The sequence below is a fragment of the Diabrotica undecimpunctata genome, chromosome 7, assembly GCF_040954645.1.
Source record: "Diabrotica undecimpunctata isolate CICGRU chromosome 7, icDiaUnde3, whole genome shotgun sequence".
Taxonomy (NCBI): Eukaryota; Metazoa; Arthropoda; class Insecta; order Coleoptera; family Chrysomelidae; genus Diabrotica; species Diabrotica undecimpunctata.
The window spans coordinates 49,600,327-49,615,531 of record NC_092809.1 but is presented as its reverse complement, the minus strand read 5'-3'; the positions used below and the strand labels follow the sequence as shown (position 1 = coordinate 49,615,531).

The 15,205-nt window shown below is 33.3% G+C and overlaps 1 protein-coding gene across 13 annotated transcripts in view; it reads right to left on the bottom strand.

Moving 5' to 3' along the window:
* Window positions 1-5,763: 5,763 nt before the first annotated feature.
* LOC140445304 (uncharacterized) overlaps window positions 5,764-15,205 on the bottom strand; it is a 162,383-nt gene continuing 152,941 nt past the window's right edge. For 11 of the 13 annotated variants that reach the window (XM_072537262.1, XM_072537261.1, XM_072537255.1 and 8 more), the window contains 3 exons: window positions 8,297-8,712; window positions 6,915-7,101; window positions 5,764-5,979 (listed from right to left, as the gene is read on the bottom strand). In XM_072537262.1, the coding sequence (XP_072393363.1) occupies window positions 5,827-5,979; window positions 6,915-7,101; window positions 8,297-8,712 (756 nt within the window). In that variant the 3' untranslated portion in view covers window positions 5,764-5,826. The remainder of the gene's footprint in view (window positions 5,980-6,914; window positions 7,102-8,296; window positions 8,713-15,205) is intronic. The other 2 variants (XM_072537259.1, XM_072537267.1) reach the window with 2 other exon arrangements.

The window sequence follows — 15,205 nt, the reverse complement described above, 5'->3', positions numbered from 1 at the left end:
TTCGAGTATTTGAAAAATTTTGAGTTATAAATTATCATTAAGTAATAGAAAAACTTCAGCTTATCACTCTAAATCCTGACATTTCTCTGCTTTCTTTTAATGTTAGCCAAACCATACCATACCCGAACTATAACCAAATTTACAATAATTACACTAACATATTATTGGTCAGGCTGTATATTTTTTGTAACACTATATTTTAAATGAAAATTATTTTTTGTTTTGTATATTAAAAAATAAAAACAATTTTTTCTGTGTTAATTACTAAAAGTTTATTAGAATATATTTGTAAATTGTATTTTAAATCATATCAAGACGATAAGCAGGTTGTATTCATCGTCTTAATAAATCATCTAAATTATAGATGATTTATAAATTCACAATACAGCCCTGCCTATCCGCCAATAGCATGGCCGACGACTAAATGATTTTGTGTTAAAATGATAAAAGGCGACATTTGTGAGTTAAGTAACAAATTGTGACCAAGGTAACAAATATATACATATAACACTGCAACAAAGAACTAAATTAAACAAAAATTTTTTTTGTTACTTGGTGAAAAATTCTTCTAATAATTTAATTTTATCTGACTCATTTATATTGACAATTCAGACATATATTATACATTTTAAAGTAAACGACTTAAAAATGTTATTGCCAATACTGTTGAGTTGCGCTCCTGGGACGACTTTACTTATAAGATAGTTCATTCGATTACATGAAATCTGTAACTTGAGAATATCCGTCAGAAAAAAATCATAGCATGTAATTCGTCTTTAAAAAGGCGGAAAATTAAACATTTGGATTTAAAATTTTCTATCCGACAGGTACCTCCGGATTCGTATTGGGGAAGTCTATTCACTAGATAAACCAGTCAAGAGCGGAATGCCACAAGAATCACTACTTGGTCCACTACTCTTGTGTATCTACATTAGTGATCTTCCGCTCATTGTATCCAGCAAGGTTTCCATTTACGCTGTTGATACCCAATTATACGTGAATTCCAGGAGCGAAGTGCCGCAAGGATCAGTACTTGGACCACTACACTTTTGTATCTACACTAGTGATCTTCCGCTCATCGTATCCAACAAGGTTTCCATTTACGCTGATGGTACGAAATTATATGTAAATCCCATTATCAACCAACATGTGCTTTAACACGATCTTGACTCAATCTTAACACCGGAAGGTCTTTCTTTATATATCTGCACCCTCAACGGAACCTTTTTTCATAAAATTTATAAAATCATTCACCAACGGAAAAAAGATTTCTTATTTCTTCTGCAATTCTATTTACCCCTTGGGCTACACAAGTGCGATGAATTAAGTTAAGATAAAAATCTTTAAATTAACAGCAGCTTTTAACATATATTCTGCAGCATCTGAAAGCATTAAAATTATTTTATTCATTGGTATAAGGTTGGGTAAAAAGAGGAAGAAGTAGAATTCTTTAGCCCAGCAGCCGATAGAGAACGATTTCAGGTAACATGATAATGACCAACGTCTGAATATGGACATGGCACCTAAAGAAGAAGAAAAAGATGTTTGTTAAACTGTCTTAAAAGAACTTAAATCAAAGTGATTAACTTTATGAAGAGGAATGTTGGATGCAATCATCATCTGGCATAAATCAAATTTAACTGTATTTTCCTCCTTTTGTTGAACTGCTTAAACAAACTATCACGCGGAGATATTTGGACTAATTTAGAGGAATTTAATGTTTCCAAATTACGTTTATGAATAAAGAGGTTCTGCAATGTATGTCAATTAAGTTATTATTTACTATCTGGAATAATTTAGATCAAGACACCATATCCGTAACTACTGTTAACATTTTTAAATATAGACTTGATAGCTCTATATTTTATTTATAGGACTGCATTATTTATTGCTTCACAATTTTGTTAGATGTACTTAAGTGTAACTTTATAAGTACAGTATTGCCCAAAATAAACAGTACTGAAACTGAAACATAGATGTCTCTTTGTGCGCGCTGTCATTTTCAAATTAACCAGTATAGACCTATCAAGTACTCCTTAAACAAAAAATTATTAAGACCTAATTGTTAAAAATGGTGTTAAGTACAGACGAGAAAGTGTTTCTTGTAGAGCATTATTTTCGCTCATACGGAATCGGCCGATGTAATAGTGCAAGTCTGCAATACGTGTGTGATTAATTCACACAACGGTTTAATAAACGTTCTCCAAGTAATGCTGTAATTTTGAAGGTTGTTGAAAAGTTTAGAAATACGGGTAATATATTGTGCCAACGAAAAGGAAACTCAGGGCGTTCCAGGACAACAACGATAACCATAACCACAACCATAACCATAACCAACGTGTTTTTGAGTGAATCTTGGAAAATTCCAAAGCCAGCCAGACAAGAACAGCGTTGCATCCTGGCTTAAAACGAACTTCCTTGCAAAGAATCCTGAAGGAACTGGGTACATTTTCGTATGTAATTCAGGTACATCAACAATTACATCCCAGGGATTATCACAGTAGAGTGGAATATTGTGCCAGAATTCTTGCATTACAGTATGAAAATCCTGAATTTTTGAAAAATGTATGGTGTTCAGACGAAGCACATAGCACAAGTTTCTTTACATAGCGCAAAAGTGAGTGTCTGGTGTGCAGTTTCGGGACATGGAATCATTGGTCCATACTTTATCGAAGAAAATGGTAGGCAAGTCACACTTAATCAAAAAAGGTACATACAAATTTTAACTCGCTTTAGTTCTGATCTACGTCAATTTTGTCGTACACTTAAGCTTGCATTTCGAGACCAATTTTTCCAGCAGGATGGGGCAACTTGCCGTACTGCTGTCGCAGTTCGTCAATTTCTTCACGGACCTTTTCCAAAAAAATTTATTTCACGATTTATTGACTTCCCCTATCATGCACATTCTCCAGACTTAACATCTCCAGGCGCATACATTTGGGGCATGGCTAAAACTGCCGTTTTTAAACGGGCACCATAAACCATCAATGAGTTAAAGGATGCCGTTAGAGCCTTCTTCGCGGAATTGAGACAACCTTTATTCCATAACATTACGAGAAATCTGGAATATCGGTATGAAGTTTATCTTGAGAGGAGGTATGAAGTCTATCTTTTAAAACAATAAAATAATTACAGTACTATTTATTTTGGGCTATACTGTATTATTAGTTTTATATTTTTCTTCATTTTTGAGCATAATAGGAGCTCTGTTCTCTGCTGCTATTTGTTTTATAATAATAAATCCAAGCTGATAGTGCAGTGCTCATTAATAAACTTATGATTTTGAAAGGATAGTAATAAGGTAAACATGCTCAAAGTGATCACAGTTTAGGTATTTCTTGTGCGCCAGAGTCGGGTCAGGTAAAACCACAACGAATATACAATAAAGGGCAGCTTTCGTTATATGTTATCATTAAAGCTCGGATTTACAGGCAACAAAAATTGAAGAAAAAGGCGCCTATATAGGCAAAGATTTTTACTAAAAAAGGCAGGAATATTAACATTTAGGCAAAATATAGGCAATAAAGGAATATAACTTATTATTTATTGTACAAAGTGAATTAACGTAATATTAACTTAAGGCAGGTATATTTACACATCATAATCATAACATTAGTATAAATAAACTAGTAACTGAATAACTGTAAATTAATAATTAAACATTGTAACCACTTAAAATTTTATCATTAATAGAAACAACTAAATGTTTTTCAATATTTTCGGTCGTAAAACTATGTCTTCGATCACTTAAAATTAATTTGTACATTGAAAACGAACGTTCGACATCGACAGATGTAATTGGAGCATATTTCAGAGCGGATAATAAATTTGGCATAATTTGAAATTCTTCGGAAAATGTCCCATTCAAAACTTTAGCAACATTAGATAAAAACGAAAAACCTTCATTCTTGTCGAAAACATATTTCATTTTTTTTTTTAAATTAATTGACCGTTACTTCCAGGTGCCGATTTAATTTTCGTCTTTAAATTATCTATTAATTTTACTGACACATAAATTTATCTCTTGTTTTTCTAATACGGTAATTGTGGTAACTATTAATTTATAATTGTCATTGATATAAGCAAGTTCCTGTTTCAATTTGGGATTTTTAAATATTTTTTTTTGCTTCTCGAATGGCTTCGGAAATATCATCATCAAATTCTGACATAACTAATTCTATTTCATTGCAGTGTTCAAAGTAAAAAAAACTGCTTCGAGCCAGGTTCCCCACCTTGTAATTACTGGTTTAGGTGGTAAAGGGACACCAGGAAGTCTTTCTTTATATATTTGCATCCTCAACGCCTTTACAAAAACTTTTTTCATAAAATTATTTACCAACGGAAACAGATTTCTTATTTCTTCAGCAATTCTATTTACCCCGTGAGCTACACAAGTGCAATGAATTAAATTAGGATAAAAAATCTTTAAATTAACAGCAGCTTTTAACATATATGCCGCAGCATCTGAAAGCATTAAAACTATTTTATTCACTGGTGTAGCGTTGGGTAAAAAGAGGTTTGTTAAACTATCTTGTATAAATCGACTTATTGTTAAATTGTTTGTTTTTTCCAATTCTTTAACGGCAACTAAATAAGGTTTTCTCGCAAAGTTTTCGTTCAAAATTCCAATCATTAAATTAGCTATATACCTGCCGCATACATCTGTCGTTTCATCCACGATAATATACAAAAAATTTGCCCTCTAACTCCCGCTTAATTTTTGAAATACATTCCACATAACATTTTTCCACAGTATGTTTTCTCAAAGTACTCTCGTCCGGTAAGGATTTATTAAGATATTTTTCGAAAAAGCATTTAAATCTAGGGTTATTAACTTTATATAGAGGAATGTTGGATGGAATCATCATCTGGCATAAATCAAATTTAAATGCGTCTTCCTCCTTTTTTTTTGAACTGCTTAAACTATCCCGCAGAGATATTTGGGCTAACTTAGAGGAATTTAATTTTTCCAAATTACGTTTATGAAGTGGGGTTCCACAATGCTGGTCAATAAAGTACTTTTTTCTACTTGAAATCTGAGAATTAAAAAAAAATAATTAGAATTCTAAAACCGCTTTAGAATTTAGTTATGTTGTGGGACGAGAAAAAAAGAGAAAAAATAAAACTTACCGATTTGCCGCATGGTTTACAAAATGCTCCATCTCCTTCTAGAGAAAGTTCCGAATTAGGTGCGACCCATAGCCTTAATTTAGATGTCATCTTTTCACACAAATGTCTAAAACGTTTTAAAACGTGTTCTTTGCTTTTCGGTATACGCAACAAAACTAAACTAGGATATAGCAATTTGTGACTAAACTCTGATACAGTAACCGACTGTACAACTGATAATAAACTAATAAAGCTTAGGGATTTCCAAATAGTTAACCCTCAAGTCTCAATCAGGTACATTTTCCTAGAAATCTGTTATATAAACAAACCATTGATATTTTATTATTGACCCAAAATTTTATTATAGAATGGTTTAGTAATAGAATAATATCATGGGTAGTACCATGAAATTTTAAAAAGGGCACAAATAGGCGGAATTTACGAAAAAAGGCAAAAAGTGCAAAAAACAATTATAATAGGCAAAATAGGCAAAAAAGGCATTTTGCCTATAATCCGAGCTTTAGTTATCATAATAACACATACATCAGGAAACCGTAGTTTACTTACGTGAAACGTGAAATATAAAAATGAATACGATATAATCTTGTCAATAAATGGTTAAGAGCAGGAGTTTAAATGAAAGCTGACTTAGAAATAAAGTAAATATTTATTTAAAAAAGACCTTTATAAATAAACTTCACACCCAATAAATATTCTTCATTTTTTTGTATCTTTGGATACAGTTAAGTCAGCCTTTTCCATTTTGTGCCTCCACATTTTATTCGTTTTCCTCACTTGAGCAGCCAAGTTTTCTACTTTCGTTACCCAATCATCGTCGTCTTCTTCGACATCATCGTCTTCAGACTCATTCTAAAAATAAGAAAAGTGATATTTAACATATTTATATTAGTAGGTGACATAAGTTGCTAACGTTAAGAATAATCCACAACAACAACAAGCAAGTCCAACAACTGAGGTAATTATTTTGAATAGACTAAATAAGATAGATGATAGGATGCTTAACCTTGAGAAACGTTACCAAAGAGCAATAAAGAAAAATGGCCAGACAATTTTGTATAATACGGCAAAACTTTAATGTGCTTCTAACACATTAAGAAGAATTACAAATGATTCTGTATTTAGGGCAAAGACATGTGCTTCATATCTGAAATAAATTTCAGAAAGGAATCATATAATATACGATTGCGATGCTACAAAACAAAACGCACCATTTACCCGGTTAATGCAAGAGTGGAAGTGCGGTAATAATAAGCTTCAGTGAGCAGAAGAAATTGTTTACTATTCCCTTCTTCTATCGTATTGATTTTCCCTATTGTTTGTTGTGAGAACTGTTCAAGATTTATTGGTATTTGTTTTGCCAATATTTTGTATACAATGTCTAATCATGCTATTCCCCTATAGTTTGAACAGTTTTGTTTGTTTCTTTTTTTGTGTATTGTTATCAGAATTACAGTTTCTTTAAGATCAAAGCCAATAATACACGATATTAAGTCAACTTGGAAGCGAAACGTATCACGTAATAAATATGAATCGGAGAAGCATAGAATTCTAAATGAATCTGCGACTTAGACTGGAGTAAGCTGGTGAATCGGATCGACCTTGCTGCTTGGTGTTACTCCTCCGTAGATCCCTACCTAACTTACTAATAGTAAACTTTTGTAAGGTTTACAGGGATATCACCGTTTAAAATGATGAATGGATCGAGCAATTCGTATAATACAACGTATATTTTACATGTTACAAATTTGATTTGTTTACACAGGCTTTAATTTATAAAAACTTACTCTAAAATTTGTGGCATACCAATCAGAACCTTCGTTTATACAAGGACTTCTGCAGGGACTGCCATCGTGTACTGAAGACGTTCCTTGGGAACCCAAACTCCATGGAGACTGACAATGTTCTTGGCGATTTCGAAGATTGTTGATATTCCTCGTGAATTGACTTTGCACAAACGGACATGAAGGACCACTGTAATATGCAAAACGTTTTTAAAACATGTATGTGCAATTTAGAAATTGTAAATTATTGGGTTAGTATGCTTATATGAGTCAACAGGTGTTAGAACGTTATGATGCACATGCACTAGACTGTACACACACATCATAAATATTCCTCTATAAGCATTGATTTCCAATCATAAGGAAGAACTTGTGAGATTCGAGTTGAAAAGAAACGAACCCTGTCTAAGAAGAAACTTCTCATCGATGATGGCGATTTAGCAAACTATAAAAACCGAGCCTATTAAAAGCTACAAGATGTTAGGAATACCTTTATTACGACAATATATCGTGTCTACTCTATGTAAAGAGTACAAATGGTGGTGGTTTGCATGGCTAAAATGTATTGTCGGAATACAGATATTCCTTAGAATGGTAGGATAGATCAGAAAAAAAACGTCTTCGACGAATAGATTGGGTGCTAGTATTTTTCCTATAGGAGTGATAAAGTGCAATGTGGAAAATGGAAATGCATGTGTCAACCGATGACCGTAATAAGATAAATAGGGATGAAGCCGAAAGCAATTCCTTCGCGAAAAGTAAGAAGATGCATGGAACAATCACAATACACGTAAACGATGATAAGATGGAGAGAATACCAAAGATGAAAGAAATCACTGGCAAACGGGTGAGACAAGATGATTCCTTGTCAACCACAAATACTAGTATGCTTAGACGATATGGTATCAATGAAAAGAAAAGTCGTAATAGAACTCGCAATCAAAGCGATGAAAAAGGAGCTAGAAATCGATAAAAAAAACAAAATACCTAATATATTTCAGAAAAGTGTACAACACAATAAAGTAAATTAAAATGGAAAAGCATACATTTGAAAAAGGTCCATCAACCAGTTCAACCAGAAAACGGAAAACTGAAAGAAACGCGGAAATAAAAGAACTGGAAGGCAACAAAAGCTACTGGATATACAATAAACTACTCAGAAATAGGAACCTAAGCCAGAAAACAAAACAAAAATATATAAAATGGTAGTTAAACCGTTAAAAGTGCAAAACAAAAATACGGAGCGATTGGCGGTACACCCCGGCAGTCATCTCATTAGGAATAAAAAGACTTGATGACACATATACAATATTCTAAACATTTCATCAGCTATGCACTATTAGGAGTTAGTAGCTAAGACATGCTGGATTATTGAAGAAACATACTGATTCTGTTGTTTTAACATTTCAATAGTTTTGAAATAATCTTTCTCTTTGGAAACTGTAAACTCATTGATTTTTTTCTGTTCCTGCAACCACAACCGAAAGTAATCCACAACGGTTCTACTTTCGAGGCATATATCATCCCGTTGCTTTTTTACATCTCTTAGTTCGCTTTCGAGGGATTTAATAGTTTCCTCGTTATACCTTTGTTGGCCGCAAGCAGCTTCGTAAGAAGTTTGTAGTGCTCGAAGTTCGCGCAGTAAATCCTGATTTCGCATATGGAGCGAGTCTTTTTCTTTCTGCACCATCTGCAGTTCCATTAGATACTGTTCGACTTGACCTTTTAAGAGCTGGCTTCTTTCTTCGAGATTTGTTACTGTAGTTTGCATTCTGGTACTTTGAGTATGTAGTTTTTCATTCTAAAAACCATGTAATATAGTATTAGAAGAATAGGGCAACTCTATAAAGATATTTCTTTTGATACATTTCCGATGGTAATTCGTAAAACGTGTAAATTTGTAAATTAATTATCAAAAATAATGTGAGTGTAAAAAATAAGCGAAATTGTGAATGAATTATATTTGGCTAACCAGATAATTGAGGACACTCTTATGAGAACTAGTCAATAAGTTCCACAACCTTTTGAATTGCTACGCTACGTCGCAATGGAGCGTAGTGCGGTTAGCAACAGTGTTTAGCATGACTCGATCCAACTTTTACACTTCGATGACTGCAAGATTAGTTCATACGAACAGCAACCTTTGTGTTAAAGTGAGTAAAATTTTATCGAAACTTTTCAAATATTGCAAGTATTATGAGTGAGGTTCAGTCATGTTCTAGTTCGTCTACGAATCGGACGTGCTTATCGGCAAAGCGAAACGAAATTAAACGGTATTCGTTTAAAAATTGTGTTTTAGAATTCTTCAAATTTGGTGTAAAAATAAAATTAGATAGTGAGTTAAGAACAAATAAAATGGACCAGTTAGTCGGGGGAAACCCCCGGATATACGTCAAAAAAATATAGTTTTTGGTGAATGTGTAAGTATGGATATCTCCCCAGGGGCAGAGCTGACACCTCTTAATAAGAATAGCATCTACAACCAAGATCATCCAGTAAGTAATATAAATAATCTATAATATAAAAATGAATCGCAAAATGTGTTGGTAAGGTCCATTCGCTCAACTCGGGCATATTTTGACAGATTCATAGCTGGAAACCTACAACACAAAAGTTCCTAGCTCACAGTATTAACACCTTAACCCTTTGAGACCCTGTGTACATGTGTATGTACATAGCTTTTATTGTTTTGTTAAATACCAACTACTCGCTTATCTATACCGAAATAGCATTCAGTCACTCAAATATACATTTACGATCCACATTTTTAACTTCTGCTTCCATCTAGTGGTCGACAGGTAAAGTTGTCAGCGATTTTGTTGTAAAGTGTCAGCTGTTTAGTTCCAACTTTTTAAGTGTGATTTATAAGGTAAGTAGTTTTTTATAAAGTACAAAACATTGCCATAAAAACGATAGTTTTGAAATAAACAAACATTTTTTAGATGCACATGAGCATGTACAAGTGGTCTAAAAGCATATTTCTGATTGTACATCTGTATGTACATATGGCCTAAACTTGGGTTTTAACTTAGTGTTGTTGATTGCAGATAACATGGATTACAAAAGAAAAAAATATGATTTCGACAACCCAAAACATCTCCAAGAGTTAATTGACCTGATAGAGGACGGTAACGTATCAGAAATAGACAATTTGGAAGTTCCCGGAGGAGAGAGTTCTGACGAGGAGGATGGAATTCTGGATAACTGTGAGAATAAATCTATTATAAGACCAGGGGTTGATGCTTTGACCAGACGTGACACTGAGACACTGGAAGAAGGTGATGGCAGCGAAAATGATAATGAGGAGTTAGGGAGAACTTATGATTCAGACGACGAATATATACCAGATGAAGTTGCAGGTTACTCGGGTACAAAAATTAGGAAGTAAAGTATGAGTATAAAGTAAAGAACTTATGATTCAGACGACGAATATATACCAGATGAAGTTGCAGGTTACTCGGGTACAAAAATTAGGAAGTAAAGTATGTTTCTCAGAAAAGGATTGTTATAAAAAACCAAAACAAAGAGAAATTAAAACAAAAAAGAGAACCGTAGAGTGGACTAAGGCATCGATAGAGACTCCTACATTTACATGGCATCCTACTTCCCCAAATACAAGTCTTACAGAGCCACTGTACCCAATTCAGTATTTTTCGAAGTATATTTCAAATGATTTGTTTGAAAATATAGCAACATTTACAAATGTATATGCCTTACAGAACGGAAAAAATTTTAGACCAACTAATGAGAGAGAAATTAAAATTTTATTTGCACTTCATATAATGATTGAAAATTTAAACAAATTTCCAAAAATTAGGATGTACTGGGAAAGAAGCCTTGGTATTAGAATGTTCCTAGATAACATGTCTAGGGACAGATTTTTCCAGCTTAGAACATGTTTACATCTAGTGAACAATTTGGAAAGACCAGCAGGTGATACAGATAAATTTTATAAGGTTCGTCCTATCATCGACGCTGTCAGAAAGAGATGTTTACAGCTTGAACTTGAGGAAGTACTTAGTGTTGACGAGCAAATGATTCCTTACACAGAAAAACTTTCCGTAAAACAATATGTGAAGGGGAAGCCCTGTCCTTGGGGAATAAAATTATTCGTCTTGTGCGGAAAAAGTGGTCAGGCTTTTGATTTTGTTTTTTATCAGGGTAAATCTACAGAACTGAATGCAGATAATAAAACAAAACATGGATTAGGGGCATCTATCGTTCTTCAACTAGCCGAAAGAATTTCCACCAGTGAAGGCCACAAATTATATTATGACAATTATTTCTCATCCTATGAACTACTTGAAATATTATTGGCCAAAAAAAAATATGCTGGAGGGACTATTCGAATAGATAGATTTTACAAACCTCCTGTGTTACCAGACAATGAAATGCTGAAACTACCGAGAGGTTCCGTAGATGAAGTCGTCAATAAAGAAAAAAATGTGATGCTAGTCAAATGGTTAGATACAAAGACTGTGAAATTGGCCTCCAATTATGTTGGTGCAGGTAATTTAGACATAGTTAGAAGATGGGACAAAAAAGGCTCTTGTTACGTAGATGTTAACCGACCTGAAATTGTCTAAGATTATAATTATGGAATGGGCGGAGTTGATCTAATGAACCAGATGATTACTTATTATCGAATATTTATTAGATCGCGAAAGTGGACATTGCGTGTTATTATGCGCATGATAGACTTCGCTCTCACCAACAGCTGGCTGGAATACAGGAAGGACTGCGACAAATGTAATACAACCAATAAGGATCGAATGAAATTTCTAGACTTCAGAGTCAGAGTTGCCGAAAGCCTAATAAATATGGGCAATTCAGTAAGTAGAAAACGAGGAAGACCAGCATCTTCATCTCCTAAGCCTTCTATTTCAACATTTAAAAGACGAGGAGAGACGAGACCATTTTTTGAAATACAAACGGACAATTTTGGTCACATACCGGAGTTTGATTCTAAGAAGGAGGCTACTAGGTGTAAAAACACAGATTGTAATGGACGTAGTCATGTGTTCTGTACAAAATGTAAAATACATCTGTGTTTAATTAAGGCTAGAAACTGTTTTGCAGCTTTTTATGAACAATAAATATGTAATAATAATTACTTTGTAGTAAATATATTTTTAGTGTTGAGTTTATATTTAAGACCATATGTACATACATATGTACAATAAAATTTTTTTTTTTTAAAAGCGTACACAAGTTTTTTTTATTTTATCTTACTAATTGAAGACTTTTGAAATATAATAACACATAAGATTTTTTTTTTTTGAAAATAAAAAAGTCAGGTCTCAAAGGGTTAAATAAACTTTTATTACTTTTATTTTTTACTTTATTATTTTTTTCATTAAAAAAAGAAGAATTAGTATATTTCAGTTGTTATAATTTAACATAACTATTTAGTATATGGTGCAGATAAATAAATATTGATTGTCGGTAATTCGTAAAGTTCTATTTTATTTACTATTTAGTTTGTTTACTATTAATATTGCTATGAGTACGTGTGCTTGGTTCTGTAGTAATTTCCAGCCACTTTTAGTCTGTCAAAAAATAACTAACTTCGCAAAAAATAATTACTAAATTCACTAGACAGTTCGGACTGGGAATAGCGAACCTACTATAAGGGCATAACTCAACAACGCATGGACCAATCTTAACAATTCTTTTTTTTAAAAATGTTCCTTGAACTCTAAGAATGGTTTTTACGGCGAGAAAAAATCGAATAATTTCCGGTAAAACCCTAAAACAGCCCTTTTCTTTTTCGAATACAAATATTTTCGGAATGGTCTGTTCGGTCCGATGAACACTTCGAAAGAATTAATTCAAACAAATCTTCCACTATCGAATGAACAACAGAAGTATGTATTTGATACACTTATGAAAGTAACAAATGATAAAAATAAAACTGCACTTGCACTCGCTTCGTCGGGAATCGCAGCAACTTTACTTGAATGTGGCCGAACAGCCCATTCAGCACTAAAATTGCCATTAAACATGCAAAGCAACGAAACTCCCACCTGCAACATTTCGAAGAACTCTGCAATGGCAAAGGTTTTGCAGCAGTGTGAATTGATTGTTTGGGATGAATGCACGATGGCACATAAAAAATCTTTGGAGACCATTCCTCCAAACCTTACAAGACTACGTGGCAATCATAATCCATTTGGTGGTGCAATGATTTTATTAGCAGGAGATTTTCCCAGTGATTCCACGATCAACGCCAGCTGATGAACTCAATGCATGTTTAAAGCCCTCCAATTTGTGGAAACATGTCAAGGTATTACACTTAAGCAAGAATATGCATCTCGAGTTGCAAAATGACAAATCTGAAGACATATTCTCTAAACAACTCATTGACATTGATGGCAAATTGACATGGCAAATTTTCTATAGACACCTTGACTGGTTGAATTAACTTGCCTCTTTAAAGTTTTTGTCAGTTAACTCGATCAAAACATGAACTTATTCAAAAGGTGTTTGCAGATGTTGCTCAAAATTACAGAAACCTTGATTGGTTTAGCGAACGGGCTATATTGGCTGCAAAAAACATAGATGTAAATGAATTAAATTTCAAAATTCAAGAACAAATTACAGGCGAATTGAGGATATATAAATCAGTTGATTCGGCTACTAACCAAGATGATGTCATCAACTATCCGCCTGAATTTTTAAACTCGCTGGATTTACCAGGATTGCCACCTCACAATATTCAATTAAAGGTTGGATCGGTAGTTATAATGTTAAGAAATATCAACCAACCGCGTCTTTGCAACGGCACACGGTTAACGATAAAAAAAATATTGAACAACGTGATAGAAGCAACTATACTGAAAGGAAAGTATAAAGGAGAAGACACAGGCCAACCAGCCCTGATCCCATTGAAATTTGAAGAAAAGAAATACACAACCAAACACCTCTTTTGTCTCAAGGGGAATTTTTAATAGTCAACATTATTTAAAAAACTCAGTTGGAGTAAAATTACAATCACAGGAATTAAAAGCAACAATAAGTTTAGTTTTAGAAGTAGTTCTCAATATTATAAGTAATATAAAACAAACAATTCCGATGTATCAAAATCTGAAATAGTGGAATTAATTAGTAAACACGTAAACCATACCTTGTCTTCAAATTCGCAGACACAAGCGCAAACATAAATTTGCTGCAATGGAACTGTCGTTCAGCAGTAGCTAATAAAGTAAATCTAGAATATCTGCTATATCAAAATAGTATTTCCATAGCATTGCTCTCAGAAACGTCGTTTAAATCAAAATACTATTATAATTTTAAAGGTTACAATTGCTTTAGATCAGATAGGGCAGACGGATATGGTGGAACTGCCATTATATTAAAATCAAACTTAAGATGCGAAGAAATAAATCTTAAAAATAGAAATAGATTTCTAGTGAAATACCTTTCACTCATAAATATATTTCAGTTAAAATTTCCGAGGTAAAAATCCCATCAATATTGTGTCAGTTTACATGGAACCAAAGACCAAGCTACTGAAAGTCAATGGTTGGAATTCTTTAAAGACATACCTAAACAGTTTATTATTGGTGGGGATTTTAATTCCCACAGTATCGCATGGGGCTGTGAAATTGAAGACAGCTATGGTAAAAAACTTGTAAGAATGTATTGATAATTGTAATTTAATATGTCTGAATGATGAATCGCCCACGTTAGCAACTAGTAAGAGTCCATCAGCTATTGACTTAATCTTTTGTACACAAGATATTTCAAATTTTTTTACTTGGAGAGTCCTACAAGACCCTCATGGATCCAATCATCTTCCGATTATCATAACCATGGAAACAGATCATATAACTTCATTTCCAACTCAAAAATGTCACAAGATCTGGAATCTTAACAAGGCCGATTGGAAATTATACATATCTGTACTAGAAGCTGAAAATTCTCCTGGAAACTATCAAACTCTAATAGCAAACATTAATAAAGCAGCCAATTTAGCAATATCAAAGTTTTCATCTAACGAAATACATAAGAGACGAATTTCGAACTAATGGAGGTGTGAAAGTTGCAAAACCGCCGCTGATAACCGAAAAATTGCATATGGAAAATATAAACAAGATGCTACAAGAAATAATTTAGTTGAATTTAAGAGTCTTGACGCTGTCGCAAAAAAACTCTTCGAACAAACGTAAAAACAGAATTGGGTAGAATACTGCGAAAGCCTAAATTCAAAAACACAAATCAGTGAAGTAAGGAAGAAAGTAAACACTTTTAAAAACCGCAAACAGTCCAACAAGATTCCAATAGATCCAGAA